The 24646-nt window shown below is 43.5% G+C and overlaps 1 protein-coding gene across 1 annotated transcript in view; it reads left to right on the plus strand.

Annotated features, from left to right (window-relative positions):
* Positions 1-23234, plus strand: part of ALPK1 (alpha kinase 1) — a 51377-nt gene extending 28143 nt beyond the window's left edge. The window contains exons 4-14 of the mRNA XM_056326536.1: positions 4394-4592; positions 6613-6672; positions 8312-8398; positions 9108-9184; positions 10650-10745; positions 11256-11360; positions 11791-13834; positions 14608-14761; positions 15804-15966; positions 17868-18054; positions 18665-23234. Coding sequence (XP_056182511.1) covers positions 4394-4592; positions 6613-6672; positions 8312-8398; positions 9108-9184; positions 10650-10745; positions 11256-11360; positions 11791-13834; positions 14608-14761; positions 15804-15966; positions 17868-18054; positions 18665-18861 — 3369 coding nt within the window. The 3' untranslated portion in view covers positions 18862-23234. The remainder of the gene's footprint in view (positions 1-4393; positions 4593-6612; positions 6673-8311; positions 8399-9107; positions 9185-10649; positions 10746-11255; positions 11361-11790; positions 13835-14607; positions 14762-15803; positions 15967-17867; positions 18055-18664) is intronic.
* The last annotated feature ends 1412 nt before the right edge of the window (positions 23235-24646 follow it).

Consider the following 24646-nt stretch of genomic DNA (forward strand, 5'->3'; position numbering starts at 1 on the left):
ACTTTAAAGGGTTCTGCTTCTGTCCTCATCCCAAAATGCCACTGTTCAGCAGCCTGAGCTGCCTGTGGCTTTCCTCCCTCCTGCGACTGCTCACGTTCATCACACAGATGATTCTACCACTTGCCCCTTCAGGTAGCTGCAGTCCCTTCATTACTGCTACCCAGTGCTGAGAGCACATGCCAACAGCAGCTTGATCAGGGATGGTGCCTTCTCTGCTCAGTCTTGATGGGATGCCCTCTCCATCCTGCAAGGGAGGGAGCTGGTCCTGCCTGCAGGAATCTCCAGGCACTGCTCTACTGGAACTCTGCTTCCTGCAAACAGCAGTGGCTCTCAGATAGAGTGGAAGCTGAGAGCAGCACGTGGAACATCCCAATAGCAGTAAAATGAAATCAGTGGCAAGTACAATTGCAGAAAACCAGGAGTTATTCTCACTCTAGTACTTTCTCAGTTGGTGAAGCAAGATGTGGTTGGTTGTAAAAAAATGACCCGTTCTGTGGTGTTTTGAACTGCTAATAATGGACCTAATGCTGCTTCCATTGAATAAACACCCAACACTCCATTGCCTTCAGGATGAATAACTTGAGCTAATTAACAGCCTCGGAAGCTCAAGCCATGAAACAGGGTTCTCTGCTGCTCTGAGCAGAGAGGAAAGTGTCCAAGAGCTTCTCATTCCTCAGACTGCAGCTATTTTCTGCGTGACTGGACTGTCCTGTGTTTCAAGTGTATCCATCTGCACCTCATGGACATGCTTTCTTCTGCCCATCACAGAAGTGGTAGGAGGCTTAATTCCTTGTTATTTGTCAAGTGGGCTCTGATTGCCAGCTGAAAGGCAGAGATTGATAGAGAAGTCCCATGCGGTGACAGCAGCTTTGGTCCGTTGGAAAGACAGGCTTTGCTAAGAGCGCATGGGGTAAAAGAGTGAAAGACTTCAGCCAGATCCATTGGTGTTGTGACTCTGTGTTTAATCTGACAGGGGACGAACGTAAGGGGAAAGAAAACTGAGCAATTTGTTAGGGTTCAGTGAAGTGCTAACTAGGAGCAGGTCTTGCGAAAGAATTAAAGCACCTGGAAGTACGTGCCACTGGAACTCCTGCCTTGTGCACAGAATTAGAAATTCTTTGTTGACTGCTCTTGGTTTTGTTTTGGGGTTTTTTTGAAGATTTTAAACCTCAGCTGCAGTTACAAATGCAACAAAGACTGAAACACTCTGAGGTGAATGGATATAAGTGAAAACAGAAATCCAGAGCGTCTGCAAAACTGTGGGGACACCCTGAAAATGAAGTTATTCCTGCCCCTGCTTTCTAACCTTGCCGTGTGCAGTGGTGTTTTACCAAAGGGGACCCTCCCGAGCCCACAGGCTGGAGCAGGGGGGCTTGCCTCCAGGATCTTTGCTTTATAGAGAGAACATAGAGAGTGGATTAAATCAATATTTCATTTATTTGGGCTTGTAATTCCCCTTACATCAGCTGCCACATGAAGATTTTCTCCTATTTTCTTCCCCTCCTCCTCGTCCTCATTTACTATGCACCAATAATTTCCCTTTGACGCTTTCCTGCCAGTCCTAGTGCCAGATGGCCCTGGTTCTGAGCTTCTCCCCTCTCTTGGGAGCGGCCCCCATTGTCAATGCAAAGGAGGCGTCGTGGCTTTGAACCCAAAGCTGGGACCCAAACTTCAGCCCCGGCATGAGGAGGAGCTAACCCACTAATGCAGGAAACCATGCAAACAGCACACCCTCCCACTCATCGCCATTAAGGAAAAAACCCTTCACTAAAGGCTGTTTTGCATTTTCCCCAATGGTCCATGTATAGAAATCTGGTGCAAATTTAATTCTCTCACCACCTGATTCCACTTCCCAGCCGCAAGGTTCCCTTTGTGTCATAAACTCAATTAGACATATGCATTTCACGTCATGGACACAGATGTGAAAACAAAGTGTGCACATACCTCGCTCTTTCTCCCTCCCTCTCTCTCTCTCTCTCTCTCTGTAGATGCGCCTACATCAGCTTTAAAGTGATAAAGAAAGTGAGTAAATCTGTTCAGGGCGCTAGCCCCCTATGCAGAACAAAGTGTCTGGCTGTGGCGAGCGGCGCTGGGTTTCTGATTGTGTGGGGATAGGCTGTGACATCTTGGAAGTCAATAGGGTTACCCTGGGTCTGGGCTGGGTGACAGGGAGCTGCTGCCCCATTTCATTTCGGAGTGGCATGGGGAGGGTCTTTGTGCATGGTTTGGGTGCGTGCCCAGCGCGCCGGTGCATTAGCTGTAGGTGCTGAGGAATTTTCCAGCCACACGAGTTGGCAGGGAATGAAAGGAGCGGGTATTAATTTCTCAGAACAGGGGGGAACGTAATTGCAAAGACTGACACCGAACCGTGTTTCTGTGTGCCACACAGCATGCAGCCCTGCCTTTTTTTAAAAAAAAAGCAGAGTTTCTCTCCCTGGCTTGACTTTTCTACATTTTGCGTCCATTTGGGTTTGGAGAGGGACACGAGAGGTTTTGGCATTGAGCAGAGAGTTAAATTATGCAGCTGCAAGACTGCCAGGCCCTTCAGAATAGGATGCTTCGTTTAGATTTTCCACAATGCTATTGAAGTGCTTATTTTCCTCCTGAAGAGACACAAACAGATGCAAACTTCTGTAAACACTTTAGAAATGAATTCAGTGAGTTTGGCCTCTCAGCAGTGCTCAATAGCTGACAGAAAAATGTCTAATTAGTGCAAGTGGAAATAATAGGGCCACTTGGATTCCTTCCATCCTCCTCCAAGTCTACTTTTCCTAGGAACTCAAAGGCCCTTTTGTTTGATAGGTCACCCTCTCTCAGGCTTTTGTGCTCCGATCTATTAAAGGAAGAAGGGGAGGAAAAAAAAATAGATTAGGCGATGCTCTGTGCTTAAATATATGGCCTGTTGATGAGCATTTCGAATGGCTGGTTTGCAGTGTCAGTTTACAGGTGCTTGGAGAGGGGGATTCCTCCATTGTTGGCCGGCACAAGCGGAGTTGTGCGTGCCCGACTCCAGGAATCCTTTTCAAGTGCCATCCTCTTAGAAAATCCAACCCAAGCTCAGGAGAAAAAAGGAAATTTGTACAAACCCTCCTCGCTGAAGTGCAAACAAGCTAGCAAATACTCACAACAGATTGGTGCTGCAAGCCGGCTTTCATGCCATATACCGCAGGGACTTCTCCAGATGGTTTGACGTGGGCTTTCTTGCACACCTCAGACGGTGGTTCTGCTACTCAAAATCAAGAATGAGTCTGGCTGTCAGAGTGTAAGGCTCTGAGCTAAAAGGAAAAAGAGTAGAAATAAGGCTGGGGAGGAATCTAAGAAGCTTGAGCCGTGTCTGAAGCAGTTCGTGGACCATTCTCTGGCTCTGCCTGTGCATTCACACAAGGAAGGCAAGGGAAGGAGGCTGGTGCTAAGACAGAAATGGGAGATAGCTGCCAAACTTGATGTTGTAGCAGGGATTTGGACACAGTTTTCTTGGCAGTCTCTCATCCTCTGATGGTGCCGTGGGGCCTGATCCTCCCTCCTCTGTGTTGCTTTTACTCTGTCATGAGTGGAGTTACTCACTGACATGAATGACATGAGAAACACATCCTTCTTGTTGGCCTCCTGTCCTCTTAGCAGCATGCTATCTCAGGAGCTCTGGCTGATTCCTCATGTCAGTGTGATGGCTCAACCACTGTGGGGAATCCCAGAGAGTTCATACAAACTTAGTAATCATTAAAGATGACCTGCAGGTGAAAAACATGGGATTCCTGCCCTGTTCGCTTGTTTGTGGTGTACAAAGCAGTGGATGGCTTGAGCTCCATCTGGGGCAATGCCTATAGTGACCATTTCCAGTCTTTCCAGACTCATGTTCCCCTTTTAAACTGTTATTACTGCTAGTAATCAGTTGGGCATGATTTAAATTCATTAACAGGCCATCAAATGATGTGGTTCCAAATACTAAACAACAATTAGAAAGACAAAAAAAAAAAAATCAGGAATGATATCTATGCTGCAAACAAAAAAACAGCTGGATCCTTCCTACCTTAAAAATGAATATATGTTCAGGAATAGTCATAGTAAATCCTATCTGGTCACTGACACAAAGACTTTCTCCATTATGTCAGTGCCTAGGAAGGTAAAGATTATGAGGTGAGTAGAAATTCTGAGACAGCCTTTTAATTGCTAGTGAATACTTGCTTCTTGTAATGTTCAATACTTCTTTTGCTGTAAAACTGTGTAGCCACCTTACAGAAAATAACTAAGGATATCCCATCTGTTCTAAAATGGTACGTAGGCAGCACTGTTAGGGAGAGAGTTACTAAAGCAGAACATTTTTTTAGACAGTCCACTGAGCCTTTGCGAGGTAAGTTTCTCCAAGGCTGCCCCATGGCACTGGTGTTCTTTTCAGGTTTATTTGAAAGCCTCCATCATGGTCAAGGACTGTGTAACCGCAGCTGCTATTGTGTTCCTGATTGACCGGTTCCTGTATTGGATTGATGCCTCCAGCAAACTTCTTCAGATTGCCAAAGGTCTGCACAGGCTGCAGCCTACCACGCCGATCAGTCCTCAGGTGCTCATCCGCCAAGCTCGCCTCTCTGTCAACACAGGTACCGCTCCATTTTCTCAGCTCAAGCCCAATAAGAAACTACTTGACTTTGAAGAAGACACTTTGTCCCTCGCTGCGGATGACATGCTTACAGCCCCGGTGCCATCTTTTCAAACGCACAGCCCACCCCCAGCCCCCTTGAGCCCTCCCAGCTCCTCTCACTAGCACAAAGGGGCTGGTATAAAAGGTTTCAGAGCCAAAAGCAGGAGAGAGAATTGTGAAAGGGTGTGGAAAATACTAATTGGAGCTTTTGTTCATTAACAAATCTTCCCTGCTGGTTTCAAACAGGGATATCTGAATTGCTATATTTCTGACCAAGGGGCTTTAAAAAGTAAATTAGAATCCTGGCATTTTCTCTGCACTGTCCCAGCTGCCTTTTTTTTTTTTTTTCCAGTGGGACCCCTTGACTATGCAAACAATGCAGCTTAGAGGACAAACTGATTTTAAAAAAAAGATAAATTCCATCATTCCTATAACATTGGTAACACCTGAAGGATTTTTAATGCATCTTCTCACTGTCCTACTAGGGAGAAGGAAACAAAGCCAGACAAACTTGCTCTGAAACGCCCAACTAAGGAATATTTTATTTGCAGAAAAAAGAACTAAAGGTTCCCTGTGTAGCCGGTTTCATTTGTGGCTGTGGACTTCTCATGCTCCTATTGCCATGGTGTCTGGGTACTGGCACACTCCAACTGATGAACTAGTTCAGCCAACACTTACACTGCTTCTCTGGCTGGAGCAGCCTTCTTGAATTCAGCCAGACAACTGAGACAAAAAGCAAGGTTCAACATGAATCAAGCTGATCAAATTAGACCTTAAGGCCTCTCCTGCAGCCCGTCAAGCCTGCCACGGGTGACTCTGGCCATGCAACAAAACCTCTGAGCCATATGACAGGGGGCTGATAGGCAGAATCTCCACTTTGTGTTGCATTCTGCATCCTTTCTCTGTATGTTTTTGGCTATATAATCTGTGCTTAAGATGGTTCTTAAAAGCTATATAGAGAATGACAGGGAGGCAGCATAGCCTGTGGCTATGATTTCTGTGGCAGGACGTCAGGTCAGCTGGCTCTGAGGTGCATCTGCAGAGCTTCCCCCCCTGGTGAAGCTCCCCAGTGAGACCAAAATGGGTTTCCAAAACCCGTGTTTCCCTGGGACAGAGACTGGCAGCTCTGTTGGTGAAGGAAGCAGGCTGAATTACTTTGTTTTGGAAGAGAAAGAAGAGCAGGGAAACCCAGCTGGTGGGGTGGCCATCAGCTCAGTGCCCAGTCTTGTTGCCACCTCCCCTGCTATGACTCCTGCAGCAGCCCAAGGCATGGGAAGGAGCAGAGCGAGAAATGAGTGCCTGGAGCCACCTGCCTACACTGCAGGGCTTGGGTTTACTCTAAACCCAACGTGCAGCCTTAGCCTCCCCTGTAATGAAGAGAGATTTATTGTTTTCTCCTTGCGGTTGGTTTACTGAAGCTGTGCTGTAGAACACAGACAGCATGCACAGAAATTCAACAGAAATATCAGAGTTTGACTTGAGGAAGACTTTCTCACATTCTAAGATTAAGCAATCTTCCGGGAATGGATAATATGTTAAGTAAAGAAGATATATACATCATTTTATCTTACTGTGCAACCACGTTATAGAATGTAATGCATGTACATTTATGACTATTGACAGCAGCAAATGTATATGCAGGTGATAATGGGATCTATCAGGTTAAATATCACATAGCTTCTCGATGAGATTTTCCAAAGCAAGTGCATTGCTAGAAACCGTTGTCTCATCAGTGTTTTCTGCAATATTTGTTGTACATATAATATAGCCAGTGTCAAAGAGATTCCTGAGCGTGAAGCAGAATCTGCGGCACATATTTAATTGGAAAGTTAAGTATAACTGTGGACACACTGACAGTGCTGGGAAGAAGAGTACAATTTGCAGAGGCTTTCAGTGATGAGTATTTTTGTTCACTTCATATCACATGATATATTTTTATATTAATTTTCTATCTTTTTTTAAATTTTATTTTCAATCAGGTAAACTTTTAAAAGCTGAATATATCCTAAGCAGCCTTATTAATGACAAAGGAGCAACAGGTATGTATATCTTTCTTTTCCAATTTCATAGTTGCTATTTTGGTGGGATTTTTTAATACTAGTTTTAATCACATGAGCTTCAAATACAGCCAGTCTGACCTCAGTAATGACTCCTTACATCATGTGTCTCTTTTCTGCACCATTCTTTGCTAAAATGTGGAAACTGCGACCTTTTTTTAAAAAAAAAATTCCGTAATTCATCCTTGTATGTTTTCAAATGGGTGGGAAAATATTCTGGATTGGCAGCCTTCCTACTGATTTCTCTGCCTAGAGAATTTTAAAATGTGGATCAACTAGGACAACTCCCTCCCCTTGAAAAAATCCAGATTGTTAGAGTAATGCTTATCCTCCAAATTCACACTGTTTCTATGGACTAAATGAATTCTTTATTCTAGACCTGAAACAGACTGCAGGGCAATTATTTAGTATCTTTTGGGGTTAACTAAAAAAAAGGGAGTGAGTCCTGGTTCTTACAGCACTTTCTTTTATTGCTGAATAGATGTGCAGAACTGTAAAAATGGGACCATTCCTTAATGCATGATGACGTTTGTAGAAATTAGTTGGGTTTTTTTTCCTTTCTGTCAAATGACTATACTGCTGGTCGTGTGGCTTGTTTCAGATCTGAAGGGATGTGTAGTATTTCCAATGATAGGAATTAATTAATTTTGACAGACATCCATAATTATTATTTAGTCATGGTTTTGAGACAATGTATTTCAGGGGTTTATATCTGTTCTCCATTTTCTTAGCCTTCAGGGTTTATTTAGTCAATACATTCAGGTTTCTCTACAACCATGTAACTCTGGCAATTTAAGAAGCCTGTTTTGGGTCTTGTTGGTTTGTGAAACTGAGGTCCTCATACAAGAAAGGCCTTCATGTGAGAGGGCTTTAAACAAAACACCAGCTATCACTAGTAAAGTGGAACTGGCTATGCAAAACATTGCATTTCACCTTCCTTGGGATTATGCTTTTCTTTTAAGATTATTTTCATAGTATTCAATTATAATGCTTGTTTGTTTAACATTGGAGATGTGTTGTTGAACAGATAATTCATGCTGAGAATTGCAGTGAAATGTTCACAATGCTTAGGAAAACTTAGTGATTTTATTTCATATTCTGTTCTGAAATCCAGTATAGATTTGAGAATGAAAGACTTTGAGTAACTAATCGTGCTGTGTTAACACAAAAACTTTTATTTTATTTTTCATGAGATACTGATACCTGAAAAGAAAACATATTTTGCCAATCATTAAAAGTATTTTGCTCTGCTGTATGTATATATTGATGGCAACAAAGATATGCCATATTAATAGTTTTGACTGGGTTTTAGTGGAACTCTGTACAATGTTTATATAAAATGACTTTTTCATTACTTCACAGAAGACAGGCACCTTCCACTTTTTAGATTGTTTTTATGCTCTATAGCTGTCACTCAAGCTACATACCCATACAGCTGTCTACTTATATTCCTTAACACGCTGCCACTTTGTAATCTATCTTAACTGTAAGTCCTGACTCAGACCAGCTGAATTCAACGAGGAGAACCCTGGCAATTTACTGGGATTTAGGTTACCCTCAGAGGCTTAAAATGATGGCAACATTTTTCATTCTTTACTGAGTTTTTTCGTTCTTTCTGCAGGTACCTGGAAATATGCTAAGGAAAGCGACAGGATTCTCGTTCAGTCAGTCTGCTTACAAATCAGAGGACAGATTCTGCTAAAGCTTGGTAAGGGTTTTTTTTTCTATAAATGTCTGCTCAAGGTTTTTCCTTATTTTTTCTTTGCAGTCAAGCTTTAAGATGGTACATTTGGCATACGTCAGAGTTTTGGCTTGTGTGGAACACCTGCTATGTCCATATGTCCATAACACAGCCACAGAGGTTGAGTTGTACACCCCTCTGCAGCCAAGACTTAGAGCCATGTACCAAGCAAATGCATTTTAGAAATTATCATTTTATTACTAATCTGACCAGCAGTTGAGGAGCATTCTGAAATGTTGTTCCTTTTTCCCTGTGCTACTCCGCGTTTGCTGATGCTTTTCCCAAATTGACTGTTCTCAAAGGCATGCAGTAGTTTATCACAGGTACATCACAGAAATTTTCTCTCTTAGGACAAGAAAATCCCTAGTTTTCAGCATGATGGGCTTCTGTATTCAGGGATTGGTACTTGAGGCTAACAGCCTGAATTTTGTCGGTTTGATGTGACCTTTCATCTTCCATGACTGTTGAGCTGAAGTCTTTTATGAGCATAAAATGTGCATGTTTATGCACAGCCAAAAGCTAAAGGAAAACAATAAAAGTTCAGTGTCACCGAAGCAAAAAGTGCTTGTGGTATGGTTTTATACTATTTTGAGGGCTCCTGACTCAAAGAGATGTAAAATAAACTATGGAAAGTCATCTGTAGCTGTAATCTGACTATTTTTCTGATTTATTTCAGGGATGTGGTATGAGGCAGCAGAGTTGATTTGGGCTTCAGTTGTGGGTTATTCCAAACTTCCTCAACCAGATAAAAAGGTACAATTTCCTTTTCACTCTGGATGTCCTTGCCAATCTAATAATCGTTCCAGATTAGCTTTTATTTACTTCAGAAAAGTCTTTTAGCAATAATATTTCAATTATGCACCTCAGACAAAGTTAACATGCAGGACAAACATTCTGGCCGAAGTCTGTATTGCACATTGTTTCCACATGCATGCACAGACTTAGGGACACCTTTTTTCCTGCAGGGGAATGAAAGTAATAGTTTTCATTAAGCAGAATCATCTGAAGTGAACCATTCACCTAGGATGTCACAGGTGCCTCTGACAAGGACAGACTAATCCCAGAATGCAGCCATAGATTTTATTTATCTATTAGGACTAAGGCTAATTTTTTTTTTCGCGACAGCTACCGTATCTGTCTTTAACACCTTTGTGAGGCTTGGCTGCACTAATCTCCCACTGTAGAGGAAGCAACAGTCACACCATGTGTCCGTAGCTAAACAGGAATGTGAACCTAAGTCCTGCAGGTCCTAGGGTGGTGCTTTAAGAAGTTTTGTAATTGTACTCCGGCGTAAGATACACCACAAAGCCAGACCTTGTCACCTCTCCTCTACCATACCTTAAAGCTTGACCTCAAGCTCAGAATGTTTCTATAGGAGCAAAGATGTGCAGTGAATTTTGCGGAGAGCGTACAGATACTTCCCACCATTCTTAACTATTTAGCTGGACAGACCCTTAGCTAGCACATATAGATTAACTCTTCCAGAGAGACACAATTAGCAAGTTCATAGATCTATATGTTACATGTTCATGGCTCATTTTTTAATTGGTTCTGTAGAACCAATTACAAATTACAAAAACCAACCTAATTATATCAACACCAAGAACTCTTCACTTTTGTCCAACTCTTGTTTGTTTGTTTTTTAAACAGTGCAATAAGCTCAGGAAGTGTGTTAAAAAAGATGCTTATTTTCTTAGGCTATGAGTGATGAGCATTTATTACTTCTATCATCTCTCTAGACACCTTCACCTTGGATTTTTTAGAAAGACTGGGATCAACCGGCCAGTTCTTAAACATAATTTTTGGGTTTCTGTGGTCTTTTCTGAAAAGCAATGGTAAACCAGATTGAGTCTTTTTTCAGATATAGTTCACCAAGGGCTTTTGGTGATACCATGAGACTTTGCTTTTGCTGTCACAAACAGCACCTTGGGAAAATGCAGTGCTGTTTAAGTTGAAACCTAGAGTTAGTGGTAATAGGGATAGCTGCCATTCATGGAAACTCATATATATCCACCAGGCTACACTTTCTGCAGGTTGGAATTAATAAAACCCTACCAAGATGTTGTCTTTGAATTTCTTAGCAGTGCTTCACTTTGGATCTTATTTGTTTGTTTTGGGTTTTTTTGTTATGTTCTACACAGAACCTACTTTATTGTGAGCAGCAAAATTCAAAACACAAAGGGAAAACCACTATGATAATTTTCCATTTCTCTTTCAGGGAATTGCTACTTCCTTGGGTATTATGGCAGACATCTTTGCTTCCATGAATGAGAAGGATTATGTACGTTTTAAAACCAATGCCAATATTGACCTGGTAAGACTTGGTTTGGTATTTGTGTGTGTAGATTCTTCAGATGGACTATGTATGGTTGTTCCAAATTCACCTGCACTTTGTTTTTCCTCCAGTTCCTCTCCTGTGCTGAGAGGGCTGAAGAAACTTCCATTGCTCTGGGTGAAAAAGTTCATTGGCGCCTAGAAAGAAGGATGCCTTGCTTCAGGAAAAAGAAAACATTAATAGTATTTACATAGTATGTAGTCTGTGTAATATATAGAATATTTATAGGTCAAAAAGTGACATGTCAATGGTAAATCTGAGCAAAAAGGCTCCTGCAGAAACAGACCTGGCTGCTGTTGTTTAAGATATGATGTCCCGCTCTATCAAGACTCAAGGGTCGCAGAGAGCTCAGGGAACCTACAACAGTCAAGAAAAAAATGCTATGCTGTCTTTCTTCAGTCTAACAGCATGGCTTACCAGGTAGACCCATCTCTTTGAAAAGAAAGCTTTTGAGGTGAGGTTTCCCTCTTGTTTTTCTCATTTCACTAGAGCCTTCTCCGAGAGTTCAATCATCGCTTGCTATCAGCTGCTGAGGCCTGCAAACTAGCAGCAGCCTACAGCCAGTACACCCCACTGTTCGTCCTCACAGCCGTGGTAAGCATTGGTTTTAATTCTGAAAATATTATTTGTATAAGACAAGAGTCCAGGCTATTAAATTTGGCTCTAATCCGGCTTTCAAACATTGCATCATACAGGGTGTTTTGTCTGTGTTGTGGGTGTGATGCTGTATGTTGCTCAGAACTCCAGTTGGGAGCTAAGCAGATGGGTGAGAAGCAGTATCTGTCCACAGAGCGAGGATGGACTTTCAAGCCCTTCTGGTAGTGCTGCTTCTCATATAACTGCAGCTATATTTCAAAAGAAAAAGAGCAAGATTATTTCCTCCAGGAAACACAGCAGCGGCAGTTAGAGCTGATGTTTGCTTCAAATTGTAAAAGGGAAAGAAACATATTTCCCCCCCCTTTATTTAGCTCTGACCTGTGGTCCAGGCTTTTAATTCCTTCATTCCTCTTTCATCCCCTCCCAGAACATCCGTGGGGTGTGTTTGCTGTCCTATAGTCACTCCAAGGACTGTCCCCCAGAAAAGAGAAAATTCTACTTGTCTGAAGCCAAAGAATCCTTTGAGATCGGCCTTCTCACCAAGAATGATCAGAGTCCTGTCACCAGCAAGCAGGAGCTCCATAGTTTCATTAAAGCTGCTTTCTGCCTCACAACTGTGCATCGGTGGCTCTATGGGGAGAGCGAGAAACTCGGTGAGGTAAGTCAACTCTGTAGAGAAGCCATGGGAAAACTGCACTCATACAGCACTTCCGTTACAGAAGAGGAAGAGAAAGGAATGCTTGCCAAAGAGATCATGGCTCTGATCACAACTGTGAAGAAGCTCCTGCAGGTGGAAAGCTTCCCTAATTCTGATGCCAGGTCTTATGTTCCAGACAGTTACAAAGGCACAGTGGAAAAACCTATCCTGCAAGGGGAAGCCAACTTTGAGAAAATCCTTGCCATGCATTCTCAGCATCATCTGTCAGTGTGTGAAGTGTTTGAAAATACTTGCAGGAGTCATAAAACCACAACAGGAGGAACTCAAGTGGGAGCTTGTATCACAACCTTAAGAACAGAAACCAAAAACATAGACACTATGTGTACTGCTGAAGAAATAGTGTACCAGAGGAAAGGCGCTACGGAAATGCTGAATTCACCAACAGCAGGAATTATCTCAGAGAGACTCAGTGGCCAGAGAGATAAATGTATTGGTTCTGATGTGATGAAAATTTCCATCACTGAAGGGATTGAGCCATTAGAAGTAGAAATAAATGATGAAAACAGTGTTTTCAGCAGATGGCGAAACAGGAGTCAAACCACTACTTCAGAGAGCTCTTGGTGCAAGCTGTCAAAATCAAGTCACTCTTCCAGCTGGGAGGAACTAAACCGTAATAGCAGTAATGAGTCTCCCAGGGAAGGGCAGCAGCAGGAAAAGGGCTCAGCAGAGGAGCAATCGTGTACAAAAGAGTCCAATGAAAATGGTCAAGCTGCATACTTGCACTCATTGCCTCCCAGAGCCTGGCATTCTTCTCCTCCAGAGCCTCTGCGTAGCTGTGGAAGATCTCCTCAGCCTTCCTTAGCGGTAGATACATCTCTAGCTGGGAGATTTGTGGAAAAGGCATCTCTTTGCAGAGAAGAGCTGTGGGAGGAAAGACACCAAGGAAGCAGCTCTTTAGAAAAGAAAGCAAGGGAGGTGAGCAACATGGTTACTTCACTTTCCACCCCTTACTCTGTTGCTACCAGGCCCGAGGAGGAGGAAGAGAAGGCCTCCTCCTGGGTGGAGCTGGACTGCAGGAGCAAGGACAGCAGCAGGGAGGGCAGCGATGGCAACACTGCATCCCGACCCCAGGGCCCGTGTGCGTGGGTCCACCCAGAAGGAGAAACTGCAGACAGAACAGATGATTCCTCGTTTGATGCACATCTCCGAACAAATGGAGGTGCTTCAGTACTATCGACGAGCATTGAGTTGAAAAGGGCCAGCGATTCCTTTGTGCATGACGGGCTGAGGAATTCTGCCGTGGTGAGACATGGATCTTTCAAAGTGCCTGAAGTTGATGCCCAGGCAGAAACTGCAGATTACACTGAATTTGATTTAATCAGTACTGGAGATTCAGGAAACAACTATCCTGCGGCATCTGTTCCAAAGTATCAATCAACTCCCAGTACACCTGCAGCTTTGCCCTTGCGTAGAAAGATACCCATAACCAAGCACTTTGACTCTGCCACTACTGAAGAAGATGAAGAAAAGTCTCAGGACATGGTGAGCAGCAAGAGACAATCCAGTTCATCTCTGAGTTCATCATACAAATCAGCACAGGTGCCCAAGAGTTCCCCTGAAAGTTCATTTCTGAACTCAAGGGGGAGTGGTTTTGTCTTCATTCCTGGCAGAACGAATGAAGAAATCCTTGATGCTCGATTTCTGAGGGATGATGATTACATGCAGCTTCTGGCAGGAGTAGAACATAATTGGCTTGTCCAGAGACTGACGCCTACTGGATTTTTTAAGTCTAAACAGCTTCGTAAAGCATACTGTAAGTTTCCACACAGCAATGGGCATTTTCACACAGCAACAGGTACTCCCACAGAGAACAGTCTTGACTTAGGCTTTTTAACACAATGTTTCAGTCATCATCTTAATTTTTTGTTGTTTTATGGGGGTTTGTATAAGGATTTTAGCAATGGAAGAACACTTCCTTGAACCATTTTCTCCTGTTCTTAAACTTACACATTAGTGACAGCTTCATGGAGGTGGGCTCCATCTCCATGCCTGCTTAGTCTCTCCTGCTTCGGTCCCTTCGTGCAAGAGGTAACTTAGGTTGCCTGAACTCCCTGTGCCAGTTCATCAAGCCTTTTCTACCCCGTTACTTGGGTCTCTGGCTTTGTTGCCCATTTAGATTCCACATTTCATCCCTAAAAACTGTGTATTTAAGATAATGATTATTAAGTTAATCATAAATAACAGCCATACCTTAATATGCAGACACTTGATCAATATACTAAGAAATACAGAAGGTAGGAGCCACACCACTGTGGGCTTGCCTCATTGAGCTCATTAAGTAAAACCCACTTAGGGCTCATCCCATCTTGCATGTCTCAAGCCTGTTTAGCAATTTTTTGTCCTTAATGTATAATATCCAACTCTACACCTAGATACATCTTAGCGTATCTTTTGTAGCCCCATAGTTTGCTTTCAGAGAAGCCTGGATATCCTATCTCCTGGGTGCTAATTATTTTGTCCCTTAGCACAGGTTTAGAGCAGCCCTGTGGGATTGTCCATTCTACTTGTGGTGTTTTCTTTTTGTAGCTGCTCTTCTTTTAAAGTACTCGAAGAAATCAGGTCTCTGGACAGGCCAAGAAACGGCTGTATTCATCGGGGACTACCTGAATGTGGCAAAGGAAGGCAAACAGAGAAGTGCGTTTTGGATACAGTTCCTGCACCAAGAAGAAATCCTGGGAAGGTATTGACCAAACCAATTTCTGAAATAAAACGTATATCCATGCTACTTCTGTGTAAATATGAATGAAAATTGTGTGATAAGATTAATCTTATACCTATGATTCAGCTAGTCTAATGCCTTGTTAGACAGTAGATTTTACCAAGTATTTTCAGAAGGCAGTACGACTTTTTACTTGGATATCTACAGAAATCATAGTCATAACAGGAGAAGATTGTTTCTTTAGTCTGTTTCAACCTAGTTTACATTTGGTTAGATTTTGGCTGATTTTCTGTGGCAAGAATGCTTTCCCAAATCTTTTGGGCATTTTGTCAATCCTTGCCATCACTCAGTGCAACCCTCTACTCTAATTTCTGGGAAGAAAAAGCTACTTCACTGTTGTCTTCTAACTGCCATGTTAGTGTTCATTTGCTCATGACAACTCTTAGGCCTGACTTCACCTTTGTGCTGGGATAATCTCATGGGAGCTTAAATGTTGCTTCCTCTTTATGTGACTTCCGGCTTTCCATTAGAGATTTTGCTCTCTCTCACACACACACACAACACTTACAGGCAGAAAGGTGTTTCAGTTGCTTTTCTTTAATTTTAGCAGCACGTTTATGCAATCAGTGCATCTGCTCTGAAAGCAGGATTAAAATCACCTATTTGCTTCATAAAGGCCTCTGCACCAGAAGAGCTCTGCTAACTGCACATTTTGGATTGTTATTAGAAGTAGCTTTTGAATTATAATGGATTAAGAACAGTATTTTAAGCACCTCTGAGTCGGGTCTCCCTTCAGAGTCAAGAGTTGACTTTAAAGATTCCCATGTTACGAAACCCCCATCCTGGGATTTGATTCATCAGTATAGCATTTTACACCTATAAGAGCTATAAAAGAAAAACCCCACAACTTTAGTCACCACCGTTTTAAATGCAACACCGACAGCTGGCTTTTCTCCTCAACAGCCAAGCTCTGCTTTGTAGTTGTTTCTATATTGCAAACAGGGCTTCCCAAGTGCAGTCTGCTGCAAACTTGACTATGGCAAACACTTCTCTTTCTGTTTAGGTATGTTGGGAAAGAATACAAAGATGAAAAAGGACTTCTTCATCATTTCAGTGATGTGGAACGGCAAATGACTGCCCAGTACTACGTGACAGAATTCAACAAAAGGCTGTATGAGCAAAAGGTTCCTACCCAAATCTTTTATATCCCATCTGCAGTACTCCTGGTAAGAACTGTATTTGGATTTTAAAATGCTAACAGTTAGGCCACTGTAGCTGACACACTGTCATTCATGTGATCTTACCTGGTAGCTGCATTGGCTCATTTCAGGACAGAAGACATCTACCCGCAGAGCTACAAGTTCATGGGTGCACTGGCAGAATAGATGCCATGTACTGTTAAAAGTCAGAAACTCACTTGTCAGTGAAGCCCAGGAGTTACCCAGCCTTTTATATCACCTAACAGTACATGAACGTCTATTTTCAGGGGTAGTTATGAAATCTGAGCAGTGAAGTTGACCCATTTTGAGCACAACAAAACATCTAAACTTCACTAGAACCCAGCAAGTGAGGTTCTTGCAGAAAAGTTGATTCACTGCAGGACAGCTCTGAGGCCTTTTCTGCAGGATGCTGAATTTCAGGAACACAGGAGTCAAAAGTAGCTGCTCGTAACTCATCAGGACCAGTGCCCTGATATCACAGGCAGCAACACTGCGTAATCCCTTTTTATGCTCATTAAGCCCTATCTTAAAAGCAGCTGTGGGGTTTTTTTGTGTTTTAACCTTCATGAATTCCAAAAAGAAATCATTCCAGAGCTGCTCTCTTGGTGTCTGGAAACTTTCTGCTATTTTTTAACTTAAAATCAGTCAATTTATGTTTATTGTCTTTCTCACAACTTCTGTGAGGCCTAGATTTAAGGAAGGAGCAGCAACAACATCCCCTCGTAGCCTCTGTTCTCCAGGCTAGGGAAGCCAAGCTCATTTTAGTGTCACCTCAAGACACAGGTCTCTCTTCCCTGTTCATCCATGAAGCCCTGAGCCTGCTTTACGTTGAATTACCATTTCCTAAGTATTAATGACAGAATTGCACCATGTTCCCCCAAGACTCTTCCACAGCTTTTGCAGGGGCAATAGGAGTCCTTACCCTTAGCGAGACCTGCATTTTTCATCACCGTATCACACTGACAGCTCAGTCATCCTTCAAGTGGCCATCACAAAAAGCTCTTTTCCTCAATAACAACCCCTTAGCATAGAACAGGCCACCTTTAAACCAGGTTCAATTAACTTGTTGACACAACCTCACTACCAATCCAATGCCCTATAGCCCGCTCCATTTCCGCTTGTCCCTGATGGCACAACCAGTATCTCTCTCTCCAACTGTGTGGACTGTACTCAGTCACGAGAAGGAAATGCCCGTGCAGGAGCCCTGTCTGGGTGACCTGGCACAGAGGTTAATGCTGACATCCAGTCCCCAGTGGGGAAGTAAAGGATCTTTTCTTTATTCTTACACTTAACTTTCAATTTGACTTGTGTTTCAAATACGGAGAGCTACCCTCTATGGTACAGAGCTGAATTTGCTGTTTCATTATGAGTAGGTATATGATAGCATGCTATGGATATTAATATTTCTGTTAGCCATTCTGACACTGGGTATGGCTCTATGCCACTCGCTAATAAGACCTAATGAGAGTCTGGCATCAGTACTTACAAATCTGACTAAAACAGCCCTCAAAACCTCCCCCTTGTTATTTACACACTGAAGAAGGACCAGGTGCAGGTTTAGCCAAATCTTTTCAGCTTTCTAGCTTATTCTTTAGACACAGTCTCCTGAAAGAAGTTTCCTATTTGCTGGACAGGCTAGATATTTATAGAACTCACTGCCCATGTAGTTTGGCCAGTCAGGCTGATGTTGTATTGAATCTTGTTCCACCCTTTGTTCTAGCTAAATATGAGCTCCTCATCTAAACAGCCTGTGTTTTGAATCACCAGTGAGTTAACATGGACACTCCTTCCATCTGTCTTATGACGGAAAGTTATAGGAGGAAAACCAAGACTTCAGTTAGAGGAGCTTTAGCACCCTTGTTTTTACATCCCTGCTTGCATGACTCTCATTAACACGCTCTTTTCAGATACTGGAAGACAGAACTATAAAAGGATGTGTGAGCGTGGAGCCCTACATCCTTGGGGAGTTTGTGAAGCTGTCCAATAACACAAGGGTTGTAAAGAATGAGTACAAAGCCACAGAGTACGGTCTGGCCTACGGCCATTTCACCTATGAGTTCTCCAATGGAACAGATGTTGTTGTTGATCTGCAAGGTTTGTATTACAGGAAACTTCATTTCTCGTGTGTCCTCTCATGTTGCAGAATATGCTATATAAAAGACGTACTGACTCTAAATGACATAAAGGGAGGGAGGGATGTGCAAGTATATTTTTGCCTTGAGCAGTACTCTTGCTCTCCGCTGCATCACAGCAAGAGCACGCAAGCCGCCTGCTCCCTGGTGTGCCACAGCTTCATGCCATGGAGTACTCTGCATCCCATTACACTAAAACCAGTCTGCAAAGACGTGTCTTGTGGAACCATCTAAAGGAGAACCACTGAAAGAGGCTGTGGGTTTTGTCACGCTTCCCCCTTCCTAAAACTGGGAAGCCTAAGAAAAGGTCCCGTATTCAGCTAATGGCTAATTGAGCTCTTTGGTTAAGAGTTAAAAGACTCAACCTTTAGCATACGGGTATCTTTGGGATATTAATTTCATTAAATAATCATTATGTGCCTCTTAGGGTTCTGCTTTTGCTGACATAGGGTCAAACTGGGAATCACTGCAGTGACAGTAACAGAGCATGGGCTGTGCCAAGCAGGCAGTCCCGAGTACAGTCTGTCTCAGGCTGTGATATGCAATACCAAGATGTGTCCTTTCTTCCACAGGCTGGGTGACAGGTAATGGGAAAGGCCTCATCTACCTCACAGACCCCCAGATTCATTCTCTTAATAGCAAGGATGTTTCACACTCCAACTTTGGGAAGAAAGGAATATTTTACTTCTTTAATGATCAACATGTGAAGTGCAACGAAATCTGTCGCTGCCTTTCTTTGACAAGACCCTCGGTAGAGCTGACAATGTAGACTTGCACAGGACAGTCACACAAAGAATGGTGCAGAAGCTGGGCAGTATATTATCCTACACACCTTTAGGAGCATATTGTCTCCATGAGAACAGAGACACTGAGACAATACCCATGTGAGTTGGGTCAGTCATTATCTCCACAAGTTTGGCAAGTTCTGGCCTTTGCATCCAGGCTGGTAATACCATGTTACCAACTTGTGTACCATCTGAACCTTGTGCACTTATAGCCATCTGTAATAATTAACAGAAGAATGTAAGAAGAGCAAGAAAACAGGCTCCCAAATTCAGCTAGAAGTGTACTACAGGACTGTATGAACTTCTAATCTATTCAGACCCAGTAAGGGGAATAGGCACCATCTGCTCTTTGGAAATGGAATATGAGATAGAGTGAGACAGAAGCAGGGAGTTGTATTTCAACCATCTGTAGAATTTTCAAAAACTTCTCTAAATGCTTCAGGGAGCAAATGGTAATGTTTTGATTTGCTTAAAAAAATAACAGTTCTTTCAGGGGGGTGTGTGTGTATGTGCATACGTGACCACACAATATCTAAACAGTTGGAAATATGGTTTTAACTTTAACAGCCAAGAAAGCTGTGCTGCTCTGCAAGGGACAAATAGTGTTCTTGAACCAAGAGATGCTTTACACGAATAATTTAGGACTGCTACATTTCACAAACTCTCTGAAGACTTTCTCAAAGAGAAGAACAGTTCTCACTTAAGGACAGCACATCTCTTCTGCCTGTAATGAAACTGTGAGCACCGCAGATTTGGTGAGCAATTCCATAACTGATTCCCACAGATAATCTTACGGGACATAAGTGTAGCTGCTTGTACAAAGGAGCATTTCTGGGGGGAGTCCAGCATCTAGTAAGCCCAGAGAAAGCAGCCTCAGTGCCAGTTTTGGTTCCAGCTGGGCAGGCAAATCACCCCCCTGCCTCCCTTTGAGCCTCTGTCATCCAGCCTCAGAGAGCTGTGAGGTAGAAGATGTTCACAAACGAGGCGCGCCTTTCTCAGCCGAATTTCCAGCAGAAGCAGACAGCAGGAGACTTGCAGTTCACTGCCAGTGGCAAGGACGACGCATCCGATGGGTTGTGCCTCAGTGGTGGTGGAGGCACAGCCCGCAGAGCTTCCAAGCTGCTGAACATCCCAGAAAATACATTAATGAGAGTAAAACAGATGCCCAGTAATACTGAAGCGATACTTACACACTTCCCCTACCAACAACCCACACCAAGATCCTGATCCTCCCACCCCACCCCACTCATAGAGCCAAAGACTACAAATTTGTACTTCCATGACGGGAGGTTTTCTTGACAACTTTACTATCACACGTGCAAACAGCTGCACATAGTCCATGAACTCCAAATTTTAGCAGTATTTTTGTTATTCTTTGTGCTTGTTCTTGAGCACACTTGGAGAGCCCCTGATTTTTAACACCAGGACCAAACAGCCTGTGGTGTGTATGCTGGCCACATGCTTCGGTAGTGCCTGCCTGGGTTAGAGGCAGCTGCAGCCTTTTACTTTTTATGAAACAATCTTCTTTTTTTTTTTTTTTTTTTTTTTTTTGGCGGGGGGTGTGTTGTTTTGTTATTTGGGTTGGGTTTTTTTTAACCACAGCTTGCAATTCATTCACGTGACCTACATGTGACACCTGCAGCAATTCACGTACCGATAAGCGCTCGGCCACTTCCAAGAGACCTAACTGCTGTTCTGCCACAGCAAATTTCAGAAACATGTAGAGGAAAGCAATGCCCTCCCAACTTTGTGAATTCTAGATGAACAGTTGAAATCTTTTTTTTTTGCCCTGCACACTCTGGCTAGCTGAAAAGAGTAAAACCTTCTGGCCTGGTCAGATGACATATACATGCACTGTGAAGAAAACAGCCATAAAAAAAGAGGGGATGGAAGCTCCTCATTCTAATGCTGTGCCCCTTTTAATGCTGAATTAAGCCAGGTGGGACGTCTGGTTGAAAAAAAAAGCCACCAAACCCAAAACCTATTGGCAATATTACCCAAATTCAGACTATGATGAAAGAAGCATGTTAGAATAGGTGGACTAATGCATTTTAGTCCTAAAAAATTCAACTGCCCATTTTACATCTGCTGCGGACAGACTTCCAATGAGTTACTTGGCCAGGATAAGCAGCCTTCAACCTTCATTTCCAATGGGTGGTTAACCTGCGTGGGCTTCCAGGAAAACGCTTGTTTCAGCCTCTGTCAGGGATGCAGCGCAGATTTTGTTTAAAAGCAGAGGGCATGTCTTTGCATTTACAGGTTGCAGTGATCTTACGTTCTTCCAGCACACCTTTACTAGTGTTACTAGCCTAACCGGCAGGAGAAAAACTATGAGAAAGTTCAAGCAACGGTTATACGTATTCCCCTTAATAGTGCCACGTAGGACTGGAATAACACACAGAACTGGGGCTAACATTTGTCTCTGCCTCTCCAGCAAAAAGAAACTATCAGAAGACCTAGAGTTTACTCTTCCAAGACCATGGCAGCACCTCCAGAATGTGTGTGTGCGCACGCATATGCATGTGCACTCCCATGTGTATTATGTTTGAAAAATAGTAAGCAGCTTTCCCACTCCATCAGCAGTGAAAAGTTGCCTTAATTTCAAATTCCTCTCTTCTCCTCCAAAGCCCTGATGTGCCACTGCCCCTGTGCTCAAAGGCTGGGATCGTTTCTTTGGGGAGATTTTCTTGATGAGAAAAGGAACACAGCATCAAACTTCCACAAAAAGATGGGTCCCCAACAGAGAGTTAGCTTTAACAAAACCATCCGCTTTTGTTTCTGCAGCCAGCAGAGTTTTTTTAGGCTTTTGTTCCTGCTTTTTAGCAATGCTATTGTTTTCTAGGTGATGTTTTTGCCGAGTTGTTTGGAAAGATGCCCTATCACTGCACCGACCGATTAGAACTAGGTGTAAAGAGGGAGAAGCAAGAGAAGAAAAAAAAAATTAAATCTCTTTATTATGGTGCATAAACCTTCAGTGTTGGGGATCTGGGCAGCTGCGCAGGAAGAAAAATGCATTCAAAAATATAATGCTAGTGTGAATAATCCTTTCTCGAATGCTGCTTGCAGACTGCGTCAGCTTTGTCAGGTGAACTTGAACTGGGCCATCAGATTTGCTGCCGTTCCCATTGCACACTGTCTATCACCCCGGGGCATTCACCATCTTGACTGTTGTTAAAAGCGAGCAAACAATCCATCATTGAGCCGGGGAGTCACTCGCTCATAGAAAAGTGAAATCGGCATGTGACGGTACACTCGGCCCCAGTGTTTTGCAGATTAAAGTGATACATGAAAACTCACGTGTTACTGGGAAGATTAAGTCCGTTATCTTGTTCTGCAGCCAATAAAGGACGGCCTTGTCCGCAGCAGTGGGGAAATGCTGGCTTTAACCAAGTGACAAACGCTGTGCGTGCATAGCTTCATGCTCCGGCAAAAGGGAGCACCGAGCTCTAAAGGGGAAACAAAGCTAGTTAGCAAGATCTCGGGAATTAATAGGCAGCGGAGATGCTGTGTTAAAGCCTCTCTGCAGAGGCTTTCCCTTCTCTATAGAGACAATTAAAAGCAAAACAAAACCTCCCGGACAATCTCCGCAGAACAAAGTGTGCTAATGCGCTGCCAACAGCTAGCCCCGCAGTGTCTGCTCTAACAGCACATGCAGTTTCAAGACCCCTGAAAAGTGATGCCTTTTCCAGCGTGTGCCTCTTGTTCAAAGAAAGAAAAGAAATATGTATTGAGATACGCTCCTGAATAAATCCATCTGTGGGATTTTGTAATATTTTGATTTCTTCCTAGTATTTGCATTTAGCAGCTGATTTCTTTTGCAGCCTACACTTTACTAAAGTTATGGTTACTCACAGTTATAAGTTAGTATCAAGTGTCAGCTTGTCCAGTTCGCTGTTAAAGCAGATATCATCATATTTAACCCTGTAGCTTCTACTGGTCCTACTCTTTACAGGCTTGGGCACAAAATCAGGGGTATCAGTCCTTCACAAATGCAGGCACTCTGTCTTCATCCGGGCTTGGATACTAGAAATCCTGGATCAATGTGCTCTATAACCTCATTGCCTGAAGAACTTAGATGCATGCGTGGCCTGAAACACACCGAACTTAAATTATTGGTTCGTATTTGTGGTATAAACAGGTGATTATTGGGCAAGATAGATAGTTGACTCAGACTGATGGTGGAGCATTTAATATTGTAGCTGGAAATTTCATCTTAGAGCTACTGACTGAAAAAATGGTGTTCTGATATTTTCTCTGATTTCAGAAGAAAGTAATTTGAACCAGTGAAGACGTAGGGAATACTTTTTGCTTTTTTCCTTTTTTTTTTTTTTTTTTAGGAATTCAGTGGTTTATATTAAGTAACATTCTACCAAGGGTGCTTTTGCATCTTGATTAATCATAACACACTCCAAAGTCCAACATAAGAGCTCAGTATGACCATTAAGAGCCAGTTGCCCTGTCCTTGCTACAAAATGAGCAAAACTATATTGTGCTGGTACAGCAAAATATTATTATCTGTAGGGACATGAAGTCTGAAGAAACATTTCCTCCTCTCAGCTAAAGCACTTGAGTTTACACCCAGTGCAAGCGCTACAGTAAGTCGGGCACAAAAACGTCCCGCTCTTGACAAGGCGATGACACACTTTCCTGTCCTTCGGGGAAGATACTTGGTGAAAAGAGTTTTTTCCCGCTCACCTTTCTGCAGGCATCCAGGTAAAAAGCAGAGAGGTCTTGTTTGCTGTGTGTCATGCATTTGTGCACAAAAGTTAGTAAATTTGATATCAAGAGGGAACGAATTGATGCAACCAAAGCCCGTTAACCACAGGCAGAATGATTTTCTCACTCTTTTGCCGATACCTAACATCACTACGAAGCACTTCAGGGAACTTCTCTTACAGAAGACCCAGTGTAAAAGGGAGACCCTTGGTTACTGCGACAATGCGAGGCTGAGCCAGGCTTGCTGTGTCCCTCTCCCTTCGAGGCAGCAGCATCCTGGGCCATTCAACCCAGTGGAGAGCGGGCGCGGGGTGACCCCTCCAGCTGTGAGGCAGCTCTTGCACGTGAGGCAGCATGTCCCCACTGCCATAAACCTGACATCAGCTGCCCCGAGAGCCCAGCTGCTGGATTTAGGCATCAGTCCTTTACTAGAAAGAGCTTTTCATGGGTACTGAGGGGAAAGCTTCACGTGAGCAAGCTCAGAAAGACAGCCTGCGCTGCCAAATCGCTTCTGCTTGGCAAAACTCAGCGCCAATACTGAACACGGCAGCACCAGCCTCCTCAGCGATCTCCTTCCCACCATACAGATTGTTAGCAGGGGTGGGATTGCTCTTCCAGGCATGGGACTGGCACCCAGCACGGGACTTGTCCCAGCCCATCCTGCCCCCCGGCCAGCAGACCTGAGCACGCAGAGCTGTATCTCTAGGCATCGCATACGTGTTGGGACAAGCGCACTACTTACAGGTGGTGTGATGCACTGTTGTAACCGCTGCTCCCTTGAAACAACCGGAATGGGGATATTTACAATAACGTGTTGACCAATAACTGCCACTGTCACCTGCTGCCTTGGACAGAAGCACCTGGGTGCCTTCCCCAGCAGCCTCTCCTGGAACGGCACACACCATCCTCCTTTTTTCCACTTGGATGACATCACCTCCGTGTCCCTCTGCAGGGAGCAGATGGGGCTATGGGCCCCCACCGCCACCCGCTGCCCTGGCTCCTGTGAGCCCGTGGTGCCCCCAGCCCCGCCGGCCTGCCCGTGGCCGCCCTCCA

The sequence above is a fragment of the Falco biarmicus genome, chromosome 1 (assembly GCF_023638135.1).
Source record: "Falco biarmicus isolate bFalBia1 chromosome 1, bFalBia1.pri, whole genome shotgun sequence".
Lineage (NCBI taxonomy): Eukaryota > Metazoa > Chordata > Aves > Falconiformes > Falconidae > Falco > Falco biarmicus.